This window comes from Melospiza georgiana, chromosome 22, assembly GCF_028018845.1.
Source record: "Melospiza georgiana isolate bMelGeo1 chromosome 22, bMelGeo1.pri, whole genome shotgun sequence".
Lineage (NCBI taxonomy): Eukaryota > Metazoa > Chordata > Aves > Passeriformes > Passerellidae > Melospiza > Melospiza georgiana.
Genome location: NC_080451.1, coordinates 9729615 through 9748491, shown reverse-complemented (window position 1 = coordinate 9748491; position 18877 = coordinate 9729615). Strand labels below are relative to the sequence as shown.

Here is an 18877-nt window from a genome sequence, read left to right as displayed (position 1 = left end):
AAGCTTTGCTGTTTGCAGCTTTATTTTGTTACCACAGCTACACATGCACATGAACCTTTGTTAAGTGAGCAAAGTCAGATATTTTGGAGAGGAAAAACTCAGATATTTATTTGGAGGAAGCTCCTATTAAAGCTTTGTGAGCATATCCTGGACTCATGCTCCCTCTACAGAAAATCAGGGGCATTTTCCACCTCTCTGGATGTTCAGTAAAGTGAATTTTAAATTCCATCTTGTGCTCAAAAACACTGAAAGAAGCTGACACAGCCCTGGGGTGTAAAACCTGATTAATTCCTTGTAAAACAGAGGTTTTTCCACAAGGAAAAAACAAATCCTGAGATATTGGGAAGGAATTCTTGCCTGTGAGGAGTGGGAAGGCCCAGAGAAGCTGTGGCTTTTTGATTTCCACTGATTATTTTCCTCCCTTTCAGTTTATTCTCTCCCAGCAAAAAAAAAAAAAAAAAGAATTATTTTCAAGGAATTTCCCAGCTCATTCTTTTCCCCTTCAGCCCTTTGCCAAAAGTGAAATCAAACTAAACCACCCAGAACTGCCTCAAACCCCCCAAAAAAGCAGAGCCCAAAGCAGACCCCAGATAAGAAATCCTTTGTCAGGGTTTATTTTAAACACCTGTATTTTTCACAGCTTTCACAACTCTCTTCAACCATGCAAAAGCAGCTGATTGTATCAGGCTTGTCTCAGGCACAAAAGTTTTTGTAGTTAATGAATAATTAGCTCTGAGCTTCTACTTTGACCAATATCTGGATGTTTTACATGACATGGGTCAGTCAAAAGACAAAAAATAACCATTTCTTATTAGCACAAAATAGAACACAAAGAGAAATGCGCCTTTTGAGGATGCTCAAGGCTCCACATAAGAGACACCAAAAGCTCCTGCAGGTCAATTCCATGGAATTCTGATTCAATTTCCCACTTAGGAAAACCCCAACATTTCTGCAGTAAGGCTGTGAAAAAATGCAATTTAGAAAAGAACTTTCCCAAAGTTTTGTGTCATACAAACAACAGGAAATTCCTTCACTGATCCCTTCTCCCACACCTGATTTTTCTTAGGTTCAGCCTCATCTCAAAGAGGGACCCCAGAAATTCAGCAAAAAGAGCTCACACCTCTCCTTTGGGGAGGAAAAGTTTCTCCTTGGAAAACTCCTTCCTGCAATTTTCATCACAATCAGAAAAAGGTTACATGCCATCAACATACTTAAATATTTTTTTTAATTACAATTGCAGGTTAAAATTTGTGACAGGTGAGGTTTTTTTTTATCGCTTGGAACTCCTCAGGTAGATCTTGGGGGTTTGCCAGCCTGCAGGGGCACTTTTCAAGCCAGCTTTCTTCCAGATGCGCTCCAAATCTTTCTCAAATTTCATCTAAAATAGGGAAAAAAAGAAAGAAAAATAGTAACACAGCTTAGAAGTAACAGCCACTGCCCACGTGTCTCAAGGACAGTGTAGGTGTAACACACACAAAGAAAACAAAGGTTTTAAATGTTAAAATGTTGAATTTTACTGCAGAAAATTCATCAGAAGACATTAAAATGCACTGAGATTTTGGCAGTATCATTTTTAAAGTCCTGTGCAAGGAAAACTGAGAAGGAAAAACCAAATTTTAGCCACTTCCATTTAGCCTTGTCAAGTATCACTGTCCATTGCAACTCCTCCTTCTTCCCATAATTTTGCAGAAAATAAAGCTACATTCAAGGGGGACAAGTCTCAGTTTTACAGTTCTAAGTGTCCATGCAAGGAGCAAGACAAAAAAAATCCCTAAATCAGGGATTTGACCCAAAAGGTGGTTTTCTAAAATTCTCTGACTCACAGAACTCCTTGTTTCAGTTTTATTCCTCAGTTTTGTAGAGAAAATCAAGCAAGACAAGCTTGACTTTAAAATAAAGCTACATTCAAGAGGGACAGGTCTCAGTTTTAGTGTCCATGCAAGGAGCAAAACAAAAAAAAAAATCCCTAAATCAGGGATTTGACCCAAAAGTGATGTATCAGCTGGTTTTCTTAAATTCCTGACTCACAGAACTCCTTGTTTCAGTTTTATTCCTCAGTTTTGTAGGGAAAGTTAAGCAGGTCAACCTTGACTTTAAAATAAAGCTACATTCAAGAGGGACAAGTCTCAGCTTTACAGTTCTTAGTGCCCATGCAAGGAGCAAGACAAAAAAAATCCCTAAATCAGGGATTTGACCCAAAAGTGATGTATCAGCTGGTCCCTTGTTTGAATTTTATTCTTCAGTTTTGTAGGGAAAGTCAAGCAAGACAAGCTTGACTTTAAAATAAAGCTACATTCAAGAGGGACAGGTCTCAGTTTTAGTGTCCATGCAAGGAGCAAGACAAAAAAATCCTTAAATCAGGGATGCAACTCAAAAGTAACATATCAGCTGGTTTTCTTAAACCAGCTTTCTCAGTTTTGCAGGGAAAGTCAAGCAAGACAAGCTGAGTTCACCCAAGCTGATTTTTCCCTAAATCCACCCCCCAACACCTGCACGGAGGCTTGCTCTGATGTGAGGGCTCACCTGCCGCTTCCTCTTGCGCCCCTCCTTCACCCTCCTGCGGATGAACTTCCTCCTCTTGAGCAGCTTCCTGTACTTGTGCCTGTTCATCTTCCTCCTGCGGATCTTGAGCACGTTCCTGCACTGCACTCTGCCACCCTGAGCTCCCTCCCCTTCCTCCAGCTGCCCCGTGCCTGCGGCAGGGGGACACTCCAGGGGCTCTGGGTGCTCATGGCTGGCTTCGTGCTGAGCCTTGGGCAGGGAGTACCTGACGGTGAGCCAGCTCTCCAAGGGGCTGATGGAGAGTTTCCTGGGGACGAGGATCTCCTCCAGCTCGGGGTCCAGCGTGTGCCACTGCTGGGGCTGGGCCCCGCTGGGGCTCTGGGGCTGGGTGCTGTAGCGGGCGCATGGGGAGCGGCAGCACAGGAACGACGACACCGACCTGGGCAGGAGGTGGCCTGTGGGAGAAAAAAAGGGGGGGTTTGTGCTTAAAAACTGCAGGATTTGACAGAGAAAAGCTCTGCCCGGATCTCAGACTGACAGAGAGAGCTGGCCAGAGCAAGCTGATAAAGGGAGACGCTCAGAGAAGTTGTATTGACATCGCAAAAGCGAGGAAGGGTTTTCAAGCCTTTGATTTTTCAATTTTAACTACAATGCTGTCATGCTAAAAATGTATTATATTTTAGTGGGTGAGCTGCCCAAATCATGCAGGCAGAGCAGGGTGGAGGTTCTGAAGGGGTTGGAATTCCATGGTCTTTAGGGTTCTCCTTCACTGAGAGGTGCCCCTGCCCAGCAAGGAGTTTGGAATTCCATGGTCTTTGAGGTTCCCCTTCAGTGGGAGGTTCTGAAGGAGTTGGAATTCCATGATCTTTCAGGTTCTCTCTCACTGGGAGGTGAAGGGGTTGGAATTCCACGGCCTTTAAGGTCCCTTCCAACCCAAACCCTTCCACGATTCCATTAAGGGGAATGTTCTTGTGTTTTCTGACTGAAAATCAATTCGGAATGGTGAGGAAGTGTTGGCTGTGTCAAACCTCTCTGTTGCTAAGGAATCTTCTCCAAAGCCACACCATACTTACATAATAAATCAGAGACATAAAAACATTTAACAACCACTGACTCAACAACAGCCTCTCCTTCCTGCACTGCCTGGTGGAAAAAAAAACTTCTGGGAGCCCAATTAGCCCAGGAAAATAAATCCAAACAAACAGAAATCTTGGCCACACAACACCAATTTACCTGCAATTCTCGAAGCCTTCAGTAACTGGGAACTCAGCCGTGATATTAACATTTTGTTTCTCTTTGTTCACTGGCAGAGCCAGCAATGACTGTTCAAATAAGAACATTTATTCAGTCATGCAAACGTGCAGCTTTAAAAAAACCTTCCCTATTTAACCCCACAACCCCAAAAGAGACCGGCTGAGAACCTTAACATCCTCTTAGTTTTACCCTCAATCTGTCGGGCTCTGCTGTAGGGGTCAAGCACTGTGGCAGCCGAGCCGCGGAGGGAATTTATCAATAAACCTTGGGTTGCTTCAACTTTAAAAACACGGCAGCTTCAGGGTCCCTAGGCCGGCAGGAGCAGCCGCGCGGCCTAAGAACGGGCGGTCCCCGAGGGGCCGCCTCCTTCCCCTCAGCCCCCCCGGCGCTGCCCCGCCCCGGGCGGGTCCGCACGGAGCCCCCGGGCCGCGCTTCTCGCCCTCCCCTCACGGCCCCGCCGCCGCCGCCGCCGCCATCACCCACCGGCCCCGCCGCCGCCACCGGAACTTCCGGCCGGCCGCGGGAGCGCCCCCTGGCGGCGCCCGCGGGGAACGGCCCCGCACGGCCCCTCAGGCGCACGCGAGGCGCCGGTGTCGGGCCCTGGCGGGCGGTTATGGCCCTCCATGGGCCTTTGTGGTTCTTCATGGGCCTTCGCGGGCGTTTATGGTCCCCCACGGCCCCTCAGGGTCCCGCGAGGGGCTGGTGTCGGTCCCTCATGGGACTTTATGGTTCATGGTCCCTCACGGGCGTTTATGGCCCTTCATGATCCCTCACAGCCCCTCAGGGACCCGCGAGGTGCCAGTGTCGGTCCTTCACGGGCTTTAATGGCCCTTCATGGGACTTTGTGGTTCTTCATGGTCCTTCACTGGAGGTTATGGCCCTTCATGGAACTTTATGGCTCTTTGGTCCCCCACGGGCGTTTATGGCTCTTCATGGTCCCTCACGGGTGTTTAAGGTCCCTTACAGCCCTTCAGGGTCCCACAAGGGGCTAGCCTCGGTCCCTCATGGGTGATTATGGCCCTTCATGGGACTTTATGGTTCTTATGGTCCCTCAACAGCCTCTCAGGGTCCTGCAAGGGGTGGTCTGGGTCCTTCCCGGGACATTATAGCCCTTCATGGTCCCCCACAGCCCCCTGTGATTCTGTGAAGGGTTCTGTGATGCTGTGAAGGATTCTGGGATTCTCTGAAGGATTTTGTGAAGGATTCTGTCATTCTCTGAAGGGTTTTCTGAGGCTGTAAAGGATTCTGTGAAGGATTCTGTGGTTCTGTAAAGGATTCTATGATTCTGTGATTCTCTGAAGGATTCTGCGATGCTGTGAAGGAGCCTGCGATGCTGTTCCAGCGAGCTGTCGCTGTCCCTGCAGGGATCACGGAAGACACACAGCCACCTCTGCCACACCTTGTCTGCACACCAGGGCGGGTCTGGTGGCCGCTGTCCAGGCACAGCCACACCTGTCCTCTCCCTCACCTGGCTGCCAGGCACAGCCACACCTGTCCTCTCCCTCACCTGGCTGCTGTTTGTCCTCCCTGCCTCGGCACAGGACCCCACCATCCTGGCACGGCATGAAAGGGCCTAATCAGCTGGCATGAGGGAGGGATGTCAAAGCCAATCCCAAACTTCAAAGAGCTTTTTGCTTTTGTACCTACCTCAGCCAGAACACAGGAGATTTATTCGCCAGCTGCTTTGAGTATTTCAGAGCAGAACAAGGGTCTGTCAGAGATTTATTCAGCAGCTGCTTGTAGTATTTCAGAGCAGAACAAGGGTCTGTCAGATTTATTCAGCAGCTGCTTGTATTTCAGTGCAGAACAAGGGTCTGTCTCTGGTTCAGGTACGCCCCACTGTGTCAAACCCAGCTACCATGAAAGGTTAACATGGGTTAGAGTTTCTTCCTGAAAATTAAGAATAAAGTTCCCTTCTCAGGAAAGAGAAACCTATGGAGGAGAAATTAAATGAAGTAAACAGTTCGGTAAACAGACTGAGACTTTATTGAAGACATTTCAGAAGTTTATGTACAAAACAACATTCCCACCCCCATATCAGGCTGTTAGTCACCCACTGGGAACAAAGCAAGTGCCTGGTGCACACTGGCAACCTGGGGACGCTCAGAGTTTGCCACGGAATTCACAGAAGGCAACAAATCCCCTTGGTTTAGAGCTGGGCAATTTCAGCCTTGGCTCACTTAGGAACAAAGGGAATCAAAGGAGTTGGGTGTTTGTTTTTTCTGGAGGTAACTGAGCCTGCTGGAATCTGACAGCCTCCACTTGGCCTTACTCTGAGATCAGGTCATTTAATTCTGCAAAGAGCCAGAAGCCCACTTTGGCTTTGGAAGTGGAAAGGAAGCAGCAGCCCCTGGATTTAACCTGCAGGTTTGGATCCATTTCAGAGGGCTCCAGGAGATGCCCATCACCGAGAGCACAGCAGTGTTTGCAGCTAGAGCAGAGCAGCAGCAATGCCAAGGGAAAGACTCAGCCCCTCTGCTTCCCAAACACACCCACAGAGAGGCTGAGTGTCAATGGCTATTTCAACAAGCGTGTAAAAAACCCTTAGAGACAGACAGGAGTGGTTAAATTGTGACTGAGGAGCTGTTCCTGTGGAGTTCCGTGCCCTTCTACCACGGCAGAGTTTCCCCTTGCCAGTCCAGGAAAGAACCATTTTCTTTTTCACCGAGACGTTCCAGAACAGAGAGAATACCTGGGATGGCCTCCTGCACCTGCATGGGAGCCTGGAATGAATCAAGCTTAGGTCATTACTGGGAATTTCCTGCTGGATATAATTAAATACATTTCAGGAGGCTCTAGAATGGAGGGAGATGTGTTTTTGTCAGAGAGAAAGCTCGATAAGCTTTCCCATGAATTGGTCTGAGGGAGCTGGAGAGAAAGAATTAAAACAATCCACACGTGGTGTTTTGTAATAAGCTGTATTCCTCATAAAGTTGTTCACAAAAGAGTCTTTTCTTAGCACCCTTTCTGTAGCAAACTGGAGTATAAAAAGCAATTCTTAATAAAGTTATCAGCCTTCTGAGAATGCATGGAATGTGTCACTCATTTATCTGTGTCATCTCTGACTCAGCGGGGACATTTTGGTGTGTCACAGCCCACAGAGGGGTGTGTGCAGCCAGGGGGCTGGGACAGCAAGGGTGTCACAGACATATTTTATGAAAAATCCTTTTACTAGGATCTTTTCTCCAGAAACGAAATGTATACAATCATTATCTGCTGCTGTGGGATGCAACAGGTGCATCTTTGATTGGTTTTAGGTAGTTGTTTTTAATTAATGGCCAATCACAGTCCAGCTATGGTCAGTCACAAGATTTTGTTATCATTCCTTTCTATTCCTTTCAAGCCTTCTGATGAAATCCTTTCTTCTATTCTTTTAGTATAGTTTTAATGTATCATTTTCTTTTGATATAATATAAATCATAAAATAATAAATCAGCCTTCTGAAACACGGAGTCAACATCCTCATCTCTTCCCTCATCCTGAGACCCCTGTGAACACCCCCACACAAGGGACCCCAGTGTGACATTTCCACACTGGCACTCACCATGTTCCCACCCATGTCTGTCTGAAGCCAGCCTGGGTGCAAGGAGATGCAGAGAATTCCGTCTGATTTCAGGTCTGCAGCCAGGCACCGGGTGATCATGTTCAGGGCAGTCTGCAGGGGTGGAAACGCCCATTAATTAATGTGTGATTAATGAGCCCGGAGCACCACCCCAGCCCAGCTGCTGGGCACATCCCTTCCACAGCAAGGGGCAGGAGGAGGCTCTCAGGACTCATCCAGACTTTCTGGGAACTCTGCAAGCTCTGCCACCACAAACTCACTGCCCAAAAACGAAACCAAGTTGTAAGGGAACATAAAGTAGCATTTGAAACGCCTCAGGAGCTGGGAGGAGAATAATATTGACATAAGGACTGTGTTTTTCTGCACTAACCACTACACAAACATTCATTTACTTCTGAACAGGGAAAACAAGCGTTTAACAGCTTCTGAGTAGGTGGTGTAGGAGAAGCTGTATGTGTGATCCTGACTATCTGTACAAACTCAATCCCTGGATGTGAGAAAACTGAAAATCCCACCTGTCACTGACTGACATCACCGCAGAGGTCAGCACACCTTTTGCTGAGTTTCCTGCTCTCTCTCTGGGATGGGAGAGGAACACAGCTGATGGAGCCCACACTCGATGGCATCAGCTCTTCCCTGAGTGCCAAACCCCTCGGGAGTGGATCTGTACCAGAGCAGGGATTTGGGAGTGGGTTCTCTCACACTCCATGGCATCAGCTCTTCCCTAAATCCTTTGGGAGTAGATCTGCACCAGAGCAGGGATTTGGTAGCCTCTTCTCTCACATCCAATGGCATCAGCTCTTCCCTGAATCCCTTGGGAATGGGTCTGTACCAGAGAAGGGATTTAGGAGCCTGTTCTCCAGGAGTTGCTCCAGGGCAGCATCCCACAGCTCCCATTTCCACCCAGGTGGAGAACAAGAACATTTTTGTGCCCACAGAGGTGCTGCACCCCTTGCTAAGGCCAGCATGGCTCCACCTGCCCTCAGCCACGGAGCACAGCCCAGGGCAGCCTGTAGCTGTGATATTTTTTAATGAAAAATCCCTTTGCTAGGATTTTTCTCTCAGAAGCTAAGAGGCCTCTGGAACAAAATGTAAACAATGGTTATCTGCTGCTGTGGAATGCAATAGGTACATCTTTGATTGGTCCCATGTGTTGGCTTTTAATTAATGGCCAATCACAGTCTGGCTGTCTTGGACTATCTGGTCAGTCACAAGATTTTATTATCATTCCTTTCTATTCCTTTCAATGAATAGAATAATTCCTTTCTATTCCTTTCATCCTTCTGATGAAATCCTTTCTTCTATTCTTTTAGTATAGTTTTAGTATACTTTTAATATAAAATATATCATAATTATATAATATATACTTTTAAAATAATATATATCATCATTAATATAATATATATCAATTTACTTTTAATATAATATATATCATAAAATAATAAATCAGCCTTGTGAAACATGGAGTCAAAATTCTCATCTCTTCCCTCATCCTGGGACCCCTGCGAACACCACCACACTCATGCAATAAACAAGTGATGCATTCATGCACCCCAGCACCCACAAACCTTTGCTATCCTGTAGGGATAGACCTTGAGGAACATCTCGTTGGCCTGGACGAGCTGCATGGAGGCAGCCAGGGAGGACATGTTGATGATGGCAGCTCTGTGGCAGCCCATGCCAGTGCCCAGCTGCGCTGCCTTCCTCAGCAGCGGCAGGAACGCCTGTGAAAAGCAGAGTTTGCTTCATTTGGTGATTGGGATTGGAGCTGGATCATTCCCTCAGCCAGTGCAGGAGCCCCAGGACAGCGTGGTGGTGGCTCCTCAGCCCCCGTGGCCAGAGGAGACCTTCCTGAGCAGTCTCTTGTGCCCACCTCCCGTCCCCACTGTCACATTCACATTCTCTGAAAAAATCCCTTTGTCCAGGGTTTTTTCTCCTGGGAAGCTGAGAGGCCTCAGAGAAAAGGAAAACAATTCTTATCTCATTTGCTTCTCCTCTATTTTTCTCATGTGGAATGTGTTTGGAGATTGTTTCATTGGATTCTGCTGTGAGGTGTTTTGACTCTTTCGCCAATTGGGGCCAAGCTGTGTCTGAACTCTAGAAAGAGTCACAAATTTTCATTATTATCTTTTTTAGCCTTCTGTAAGTACCCTTTCTGTATTGTCCCCACTGTCACATTCACATTCTCTGAAAAAAATCTTTGCCCAGGATTTTTCTCCTGGGAAGCTGAGGAGCCTCAGAGAAAAGGGAAACAATTTTTATCTCATTTGCTTCTCCTGTGTTTTGCTCATGTGGGATGTATTTGGAGATTGTTCACCCACAGGTGATTGTTTCATTGGTTTCTGCTGTGAGCTGTTTTCACTCTTTGGGCAGTCTGTGTTGGGACTCTGGAAAGAGTCACAAATTTTCATTATTATTTTTTTTAACCTTCTGTAAGTAGCCTTTCTGTATTTTTTAGTATAGTATAGTATTCTTTAATATAATCTAGTACCATAAAGTAATAAATTAACCTTCTGAGGTTGATTAACCTCAGAAGGTTAATTTATTACTGCTCCATGAGAACAGGGAGTCAGATCCATCACTCCTCCCTGCAAACACAACACCCCCCCTGCCACAAAGCGACCCCGCAGCGGTGCACAGACAGCAGCTCTGTGTCAGAACTGTCCCTGTGCAGCTCCAAGGGCACAAACACCTGCACGATTCCAGCTCAAACATGGGAAAGCCCCAGGCTGAGCCCATCCCTGCTCACCTTGGTGACCATGAGCTGGGCGACGGTGTTGGTCTCATAAATGGTGAGCATGGTCTCTGCCGTGACCTCCTCCAGCGAGGCCAGCACGTTGATGCCGGCGTTGTTGATCAGGCAGTTCAGCCCTTTGTCTCCCACTATTTCTTCCACTTCCTTCACCACTTTCTTGATGCTGCTCTCACAGACCACATCTGCACGGGGGAGGGCAGGAAAAGCCCCAATGAACAGTGCAGGGAGTGCCTGGCACGGGACAACTGTGCCAAACCACAAACCAAAGCTGAGGCTCACTGGGGGTGTTTGGGCAGCACACAGGTGGAAATGCACAGATTTTACAGAATTACATTTCCCCAGTGTTATCTTAAGATGATTTTCAGCTCCCGATCACTCAGGACACCAGTTTTTTAAGATGCACTCACCTAAGCTGAACAAATTTCAGAAATAAATCCCTTTACTCACCCAGTTGCAGGAGCTTGATGTTGCTGTATTGCTTGCTGAGCTGCTGCAGTTCCTAGGAAGAAGAATTGTTTTTATTTTATATATATGTGTGTGTATCTCCATGGGTATTACATAAATCATTTTGAATTCTGCATCTCCTCCAGAACTGTAACTGAAATATTTCCCTGATTGGACTGAAGGCAGAGATTCTCCTTTGTTTTCCAGCCTGCTGAGCAGCTTTCCTAAGAGCCAGATCAGGAAATTGGACTCTTCCCCTGCTCAGTCCAGACTCCAGCCTGCTGGATTTTTAGTGGGACATTTCCCAGCTTCAGTGCTCAGTCCTCAGCATTCCAGTAAAAATCCAGTGCCTCCCCAGTTCTGTGAGAAAATCCTAATTCTCCTGAAGCCCAGCTAGTGCTGGACAACTTCAGGGCAACTTCAAGGAATGGTTTTAAAAACCCATTTGGAATTTCTGTTTGCAGGAAAATTTCATTTCCCCACGGGAATTTGGTTTCCCCAGCAGCCTCGTTAGCATCACTTCTTGTAAGTGGAGTTTGAGCCCACCAAGGAATCAGTCTGGGGCACAGCCACTGTCCAGGAGAACAATTCCCTCCCTGCTGGAGCTCTCTCAGTGCCTGTCAGCGCTGCAGGCTGCTGTTCCTGCAGAAACCCCTGCTCTCCCCTGCACAAAGAGAGTCCAAGCTGGATTTATGGGCCCAGCTGGAGCTCTCAGGTTTCTGTGCCACGGAGCCAAGCGGGAAGCGTGGCCAAAGACAACAGATGGATTCCATATTCCCAGTCATGTTCAGGAGACGCAGCAAACCTGGCCAAACATTCCAGCCCTTTCTTTAGGAGCCCTTTGGGAATAGGGGTCGGGAGGGCAGGCTTGGAAAGAATCCTCCCCTGCCCCTTGGAGACGCTTCGGGGACTCGGTGTGCTCTGACAAACCCTAATGGATCACATCTTTTATCTCACATCAGGCCCTGCAGGGCTCTCTCCAGGCTTGTTTGGGAGATTTGTGCTCCCACCCAGGCCAGTCCACAACTGCAGTTAAGGCTGTTAAGGGGAGGGGGAAGGAAAAACAAGCCAGAAGCACAAAACCAGAAGACATTCCTCGCTTTGGACAGGGCCTGGTGGGACAGATTTCCATAAATTAAAGGCTCAGAACACACTGGCTTGTTTGTTGATGGAACGGCTCAGCCTGCAGTGATTCTGTGCCTTTGGGTTGTCACTGGATTTCAGTTTGACAGCATCACTCAGTGCAAAATCAGCTCCAGGAGTGCTCTGGCTGCTCCAGGTTTGTCCATTTATTTATAGTTTGTTTATTTATATGCTTTACTCTCTGACGGAAACGAGCTACCAGCTCCTGCTGAAAGGCAAGAGAGGCTGAGAGACTTGAGCAAACAATATTTTCAATTAAGAACTGAAGCATTCTCCAGTACACAGACAGCACGAAATCACAATAGCTGCATGCAAATTAAGTTTAAAATTCAATGGGTTTTCCAGTTAATTACTTGGTTAACAAGTGACTCCCACTTCAGGGGTTTGAATTTCTGAGAAGCAGCTCCCAGCACAAAGCTGATCTGGACAGCTTTGGTCTTCAAGAATGTTACACCTGATAGAAGCTGAAAAACCCAGTTAGAACATCTAAAACTGGCAGGAAAGCCTATTTTCCCCCTCCTGGACTAGGAGGAGCATGAGAAAAGGAGGACTCAGACAAGGAGATACAGCCAACATATCCCAGCCAAGGCATTTTTAATTAGTGTGCTGTGACAGATAATTTAAAAACAAACAAGACGAACAAAGCCCAACAAAAAGCCACAACACAACTCCCTACCAGTGTTTATTTAGCATGGTAGCTGCAGAACTGCTCTGCACCTGAGCCATCACCCCTGAGAATCAAACTTGTGGGGAGTCCAAGACAAGAATTAAACTCTGATTAGCATCTGTTGTTTCCTGCCTGCTGATTTTTAATTACGATTAACAAAGACTCGTCCTATTCTGATTTAAACAAGATCCTCTGGCACTCAGGGCTCCAGACACAGACTCATCAGCACACGGGGTATTTATTGCTAGATTTCAAGCAGGAATGTTTTGTTGTCTTTGTCATTTAGCAAGATTTACTCTGCCTTCTTTATGAAAGCATTATCCACTTGGGTTACAGCCCTTGGAAAGGGCCTGGCCCCGCTCAGCCAGTTGGAAGCAATCAAGGCAAACAAACAGAGCCTGAGGGCAGCATAAAGGTGCTCGGGTATCCTTCGCCTCATCCTGCTTGCACTCAGGACAAAGCCAGAGGTGTATCCTATTTTTCTGCGTCCCTCCGAGACAGATTTTCAGTATCACAGTGTACAGCCAGCTCTCTGTTCAACCCTGGAACAGCTTCCACAGCACTGCCCTGACCCACAGCCCTCTCTGCCTCCAGAAAATCCAGCCCTCGCTGCTGTAGGAAGTGTAAAACACTTCCAGAAAAAAAATAAAATAACCAAACAAAGCGACTCTGCAATGGCCCAAAATTAAAAAGACTTCAGAAATGCCCCCTTTGCCTGGTAAATGTGGTGCACAGATCGCTCAGCTGCTCTCCCCAGTTGCAAACCACATGGCTGAAATATGTGTTCGAGGGAAAAACAAAGCCCAGAGCTGACAGAGACGGTGAGCAGAGAGCTCCGGGGCTGAGCAGGGACCAGGCACAGCTTGGAGCTCCATCCCCTGCTCCAGAGAGGGGGGAAATGCACATTTGGGCTTCCCAGAGCTCTGCAGGGGGATTTGCCCACCTGGGAACTCGCTGGGGCTTGGGGAGATGCTCCTGTGCACATCCCACAGCTCTGGGCACTTTTTTATTGATTTATTCGCCTCCTCCTTCCCCATCACACCTGGGCCTGCACCGTTTTAAGAGTTTTCCCTTTTATAGGAAAGCAGGATGGGTGAGGAAGGAGCAAAGAAGGAAAAGAGAATTCCAGCTTCATGCTGGCTCCTTGCTAGCAGCACTGGGGTTGTGTCACCTTGATTTTTAAAGATTTTCTAAGCTTTTTTCTAAGATTTTTTTAAGATTTTCTAAGCCTTCTGATGTTTATGTTTTTGTAACAAACTTTTCCCACACACTTTCTATAAATAACTCATTGTTTTGCATTCTCTTATGGAGGAGGAGGAGAAATCTGTCGGGGGCTGTTGGTTTGTCCAGTGCCATTGGAGAGGTGACAATGGACAAACTGCCCATTTCCAATCCACTGCCACTTTGGGAAACCTATAAATGCTGGAGCCAGAAAATAAAATCCCTTTTTCACCTTGAAAACAGCAGTGAGTCCTATAGCGACAGAGTTGTGCCCATCTGGAGAGCAAAACCAGGACACCAGGTATGATTTCCCATATTTGTGGCTGCTTTTCAGTGCTGGAGCAGCCCAAGAAAAGGCAGAAACCACCCAAGAAAAGGCAGAAACAGCCCAAGAAAAGGCAGATTGGGATCAGAGCGTGGCTGGAGGAGTCTCCGGTGGTGTTTTCCAGCAGGGGCAGTGGTTATCTGCCTGCCTGCCTCACGTTATCGTGTGATCTGCAGCCCATTTGTTAGGCAAATGTTCTGGGGAGGCCACCTAGGAGCTCCTCAGCCCCGGAGCTCGAGTTTTCACAACTTCTGCCAGCACAGACTCACATGCAAAACCCTGCAGCTGTTCAGCATTACCCAAGGTTAGGGAGCTACAGGAGATAGATGTGCTGCTTTTCCTGGGGAAGAGAGGAAAGCACACTCTGAGATTTCCCCTGCACACTCACATCTGCCCTGCACACTCAGATTTTCTCCAGCACACTCAGATCTCCCCTGCACACTCATATTTTCCCCCAGCATCTTTGGAAAAGCAGCTCCTTAAGGGCTCCTCTCTGTCCACTCTTTGGAGGGCTCCAAAACATTCACTCATCACTCTGCTGAGGGATCCCTGCCCAAGGTGGAGCTGTGTTTGCCAGGTGTGTTTAATCACTTTTCCTCTAAAAACTGGGAAGATTGTTTATAAAAGCCTTTTCATTTGAGCTCTGCCCATCTCCATTCTGCCAAGGGAAAATGCTGCTCTGCCAAAGGAACTGTCCAAAGCTGCTTTTCTCTTGTACAAGGAGGATTTTTCACATGGTCAACAAAAAAAAAACGAGAGGAAAAACCAAAACCACACCACCTGAATTGCTGTCAGGAGAACAAGCACTGACCCAGGTGCGCAGAGAAAGAAAAACTCCCTCAATTCCACAGCCCACAAACAGGTCTGAGATGGGCCAAGCCCGTTTCATGTGCCCCAAATTGAGCCTGCAGTGCCAATTCCTGGAGAGCAAAAACCTGAACTCTGGGAGTTCAAAATTTGACTGGAAATTCAGTGACAGAAAAGAAAAAGAAGGAAAGGGAAAGGGGAAAAGGGAAAGGGGAAAAGGGAAAGGGGAAAAGGGAAAGGGGAAAAGGGAAAGGGGAAAAGGGAAAGGGGAAAAGGGAAAGGGGAAAAGGGAAAGGGGAAAAGACAAGAAAATCACAGAACCTTTGCCTTTCCTACCACACTCAGCAGCAGTGCCAGGCTGCAGCCAAGCTGTGAGAGCAGCAGCTGAATTTGGTGCTGCCATGCCCACGATTCCCAGCGCTGGAGGCTGGGGCAGGTCTGTTCTTGCCCTCTGCCAGCCCCAAGGACCAGTGGGAGCCCTCTCAGAGGGTCAGAAAGCTTTGTGCCAGCTCCACACTTTGCAGATGGGGCAGATAATGCTGCTGAAACCACCACAGCACCTTTAGTAAAGATTTCTCTTCCTTGTGGAGTTTCCAAAGCCATCTGTTAGAAATCTGCTTTCAGCTGGCTGCAGAGGTTTCCATTGATGTCCTGCCAAAGCACAGCACACGGCCTGGAGGTCCTCACAGAGAACAAAAACCCACCCTGGTGCACCAAGGACAAAACCTGCCCCTCTAAAAGATGGGGAAAGCTGAGGATGCACCCCGTGCGTCCAGCAGGGTCCCTGTGGGGCTGCTGGAATGTGGCTCCTGGCCAGTCCACCCTGCCAGAGCCTTTCCAGGGTTCTCCCAGCAGCAAGGAGCGACCCAGACTCTTCCCAGACACACACATTGCACTGGCTGAGGGCTGGCTCATCTCCCTCTGCAGGTTTGCAGCCTTTCTGCTGCAGATTTTGAAATAAAAATCACACACACACACACACACACAAAAACCAAATAAAAACTGATGAGCTATGCTGAGATTTGCCCGTGTAATGTTTCCTAGGAAGCTCTTCCTGTTAAAGGAACAATTTCACTTCTCCATGTAATGGATCTGAGACCATTATGATGAACAAAATCGCAGGGGCCATTTGGAGAAAGAGAAAGAACCTCTGTCAGCAGCGGCTGGAGCAGCTTTAGGACAAACAGCCAGGCAGGGAGATCTTGATCTAGCCCGGCTCAGGTGTCTCTGCTGCCTTCCTGTGCCACTGCCACAGCGAGATTTGTGCCATCTCTGTAGGAAATGGGGCTGGGAGCGGTGCCAGGAGGGGACAGGAGTTAAAGGCACAGAATGGGGGAATTTCTGCTCAATAACAGGAGTTACAGGGACAGAATGGGGAGAATTTCTGCTCAGGTAACAGGAGTTACAGGGACAGAATGGGGGGAATTTCTGCTCAATAACAGGAGTTACAGGGACAGAATGGGGGAATTTCTGCTCAATAACAGGAGTTACAGGCACAGAATGGGGGAACTTCTGCTCTATAACAGGAGTTACAGGGACAGAATGGGGTGAATTTCTGCTCAATAACAGGAGTTACAGGGACAGAATGGGGGGAATTTCTGCTCAGGTAACAGGAGTTAAAGGGACAGAATGGGGGAATTTCTGCTCAATAACAGGAGTTACAGGGAGAGAATGGGGGAATTTCTGCTCAATAACAGGAGTTACAGGGACAGAATGGGGGAATTTCTGCTCAGGTAACAGGAGTTAAAAGGGGACAGAATGGGGGGAATTTCTGCTCAATAACAGGAATGAAAATGGAACAGAAGGGGGTGAATTTCTGCTCAATAACAGGAGTTAAAGGGAACAGAATTGAGTGAATTTCTGCTCAGGTGCTGCCACGAGGGGCTTAGGGAAAAGGATTTAAAAGCAAAGAGAATTGAGTGAATTTCTGCTCAATAACAGGAGTTAAAAGGGAAGAGAAAGGAGTGAATTTCTGCTCAGGTAACAGGAATGAAAATGGAACAGAACAGAGTGAATTTCTGCTCAGGTAGCAGAACTTAAAAGGAACAGAATGGGGTGAATTTCTGCTCAATAACAGGAGTGAAAATGGAACAGAACGGGGTGAATTTCTGCTCAATAACAGGAGTGAAAATGGAACAGAACGGGGTGAATTTCTGCCCAGGTGCTGCCAGGAGGGGCTCAGGAGCAGCAGCCCTGAAGGGAGCTGTGCACCTGATCCCAGCCTTGCTGGGCAGTTTCTCTGCACTTCCATTCAGAAATGCCCTAAATGCACCTTTATGCTGGAGACTTTTTTTTTTTTAATTAAAATCTTTTCCTTGGGTTTCATAAGGACCTGCAGAGCTCAGACTGCAGCTGTTACCTGGCCAGCCCTGTCCCACATCCCAAGCACCTTTTAGAGATTTTTTTTGTAGCTAAGCAGTAACGAAAATTCCTGTGTTTGGTTTATTGCTGGGAGGGTGTGATCACAATCTGTGTGAAAGGAACCAAATCCCCCAGCAGGAGCAGACACAGGGGCTCTCTCCCCCTCTGGAATTTGCATTTTTCCTTGCTGGAAATGCAGGGGAGAGGCAGGGATGGGGCTGTGGGTGTCAATTCTCCTTCCAAATGCCGGGGCTGTTCCAGAGGGGCTTGGGACAGGGCAGGGCAGGGATGGGCACCTGTGGGAGTTTCTGTGCTGCCCAAATTCCCCCTCTGGAGGGGAGCACACAGCACAGGCGACACCGCTGGGCACAGAGCGACTGATCACCCTCAGAGATTTGCCTCCCAAAGTTTGAGAGGCAAATAAATCAAAACCACTGGTCCCAAAACCACTGCGGTGCTGCAGCAGGAGGTTCTTTGAGGGAAAGAGAGAGAGCTGCGAGTGGATCCACGGGCAGCAGGTACCAAAAATTCCTGTTTGCCGCAGGAGCTCTGAGCCCTGCCCAGCACAGAGGGGAACTCGGAGAAGTGATTAATTCATTGCTCATCTGCGCTTTCTCAATTGCTGCAATCGCAGCAGAGAACAAGAGGCAGAGAGGGCACACAGAGACGCGTGGACAGAGAGAGAGAGAGAGAAGCAAAGCTGTGCCAGGTTTCTCCCCTTTCTGGGAAATGTTTCTGAGGGACCACGGGCTGTCCCTGCAGGTCCGGGCAAGGACAGCACAGAAATCTCCAGCAGCAAACCCAGCGAGAAACTCGGGGATGGACGGAAGGGGTGGCAGGAGCGCTGGAGATGCTGCAGCTGCCTTGCCCTGTCCCGCTCGCTCTCCTGCTCCCGGGAACGCTCCCGGTCATCGATAAACCCCAGCTCCAGCCCGGAGAGCTGCCCGGTATCGGCTCCAGCCGCCCTGGCTCCATCCCCAGCCCGGGAGCTCCGTCCCGGCTCCATCCTCAGCCCTGCTCCATCCCCAGCCCGGGAGCTCCGTCCCGGCTCCATCCCAGCCTGGGAGCTCCATCCCGGCTCCATCCCAGCCCTGCTCCATCCCAGCCGGGCTCCATCCCCAGCCAGGGCTCTCTCTCTGCCAGCACAGGGATGCTCGAGATGTTCCTCATTTCCAAACTGCCTTCTCCACCCTCCCGACCCCTTTACCCCTCTCCGGGGACCCCCAGCGCCCCCGCCCCGTTTACCTGCGCCTTCTCGGGGTACCGGCAGGTCGCAAAGACCAAATCCGGGGAGGGGCTGGCGGCTGCGAGCCCCCGCACCAGCCCCAGGCCGATGCCGCGGCTGCAGCCGGTGATGAGCACGGAGCGGCAGCGGGGCTGGGCCATTCCTGCCTCGGCTCGGCCGCTCCGCTCCGCTCCCGGCGCTTCCGGAGCCCACGCGGGGCTCGATCGACCTGAGCCGAGCGGGGCCGCCCCCGGCCCGCCCCCAGCGCGGCGCCGCCCCCGCCGGCTCCGGGCACGGGGAACGGGCAGGGAACGGGAATTGGTGCTAAGGGGAATTGGTTCTGCCCCTCCCGGCTCCGGGCACGGAGAGAAGGGCCAGGGGAAGGAGAATTGGTTCTTACCCCTCCCAGCTTCGGGAGAGAACGGCCAGGGAAAGGGGAAATGGTTCTGCCCCCGCTCGGCTTCAGGGCACGGAGAGAGCAGACAGGGGAAGGGGAATTGGCTTTTCTCCCTCCATCCCTCTCCCGGCTAGTACCCAAATTCTGTTCCACCAACTTCAGAGCCCTTCGTGTGACAGTGGTGGGCGCAGAGCAGCCCCCGAGCCCTGTGACC

General features: G+C 49.0%; 2 protein-coding genes across 4 annotated transcripts; both read right to left on the bottom strand.

Moving 5' to 3' along the window:
- Window positions 1–591: 591 nt before the first annotated feature.
- AURKAIP1 (aurora kinase A interacting protein 1) lies at window positions 592–4269 on the bottom strand. Of its 3 annotated transcripts, none has more exons than XM_058039364.1 (4): window positions 4240–4269; window positions 3736–3824; window positions 2524–2957; window positions 592–1378 (listed from the first exon to the last, which is right to left on the bottom strand). In XM_058039364.1, exons 2-4 carry the CDS (start codon window positions 3785–3787, stop codon window positions 1271–1273), a joined length of 594 nt encoding a protein of 197 aa, XP_057895347.1. In that variant the 5' UTR covers window positions 3788–3824; window positions 4240–4269; the 3' UTR covers window positions 592–1270. The 3 variants fall into 3 exon arrangements, with proteins under 3 accessions (XP_057895347.1, XP_057895348.1, XP_057895346.1); XM_058039365.1 differs by lacking the exon at window positions 4240–4269 and adding an exon at window positions 4207–4220 and having other exon boundaries at window positions 3736–3825; XM_058039363.1 differs by lacking the exon at window positions 4240–4269 and adding an exon at window positions 3946–4104.
- Window positions 4270–5725: 1456 nt separating this feature from the next.
- On the bottom strand, window positions 5726–18481 carry LOC131092585 (C-signal-like). Its single transcript, XM_058039362.1, has 6 exons — window positions 18287–18481; window positions 10521–10572; window positions 10068–10255; window positions 8887–9042; window positions 7301–7411; window positions 5726–6479 (listed from the first exon to the last, which is right to left on the bottom strand). The coding sequence occupies exons 1-6, from the start codon at window positions 18425–18427 to the stop codon at window positions 6366–6368; spliced, it is 762 nt and encodes a 253-aa protein (XP_057895345.1). The 5' UTR covers window positions 18428–18481; the 3' UTR covers window positions 5726–6365.
- Window positions 18482–18877: the final 396 nt, after the last annotated feature.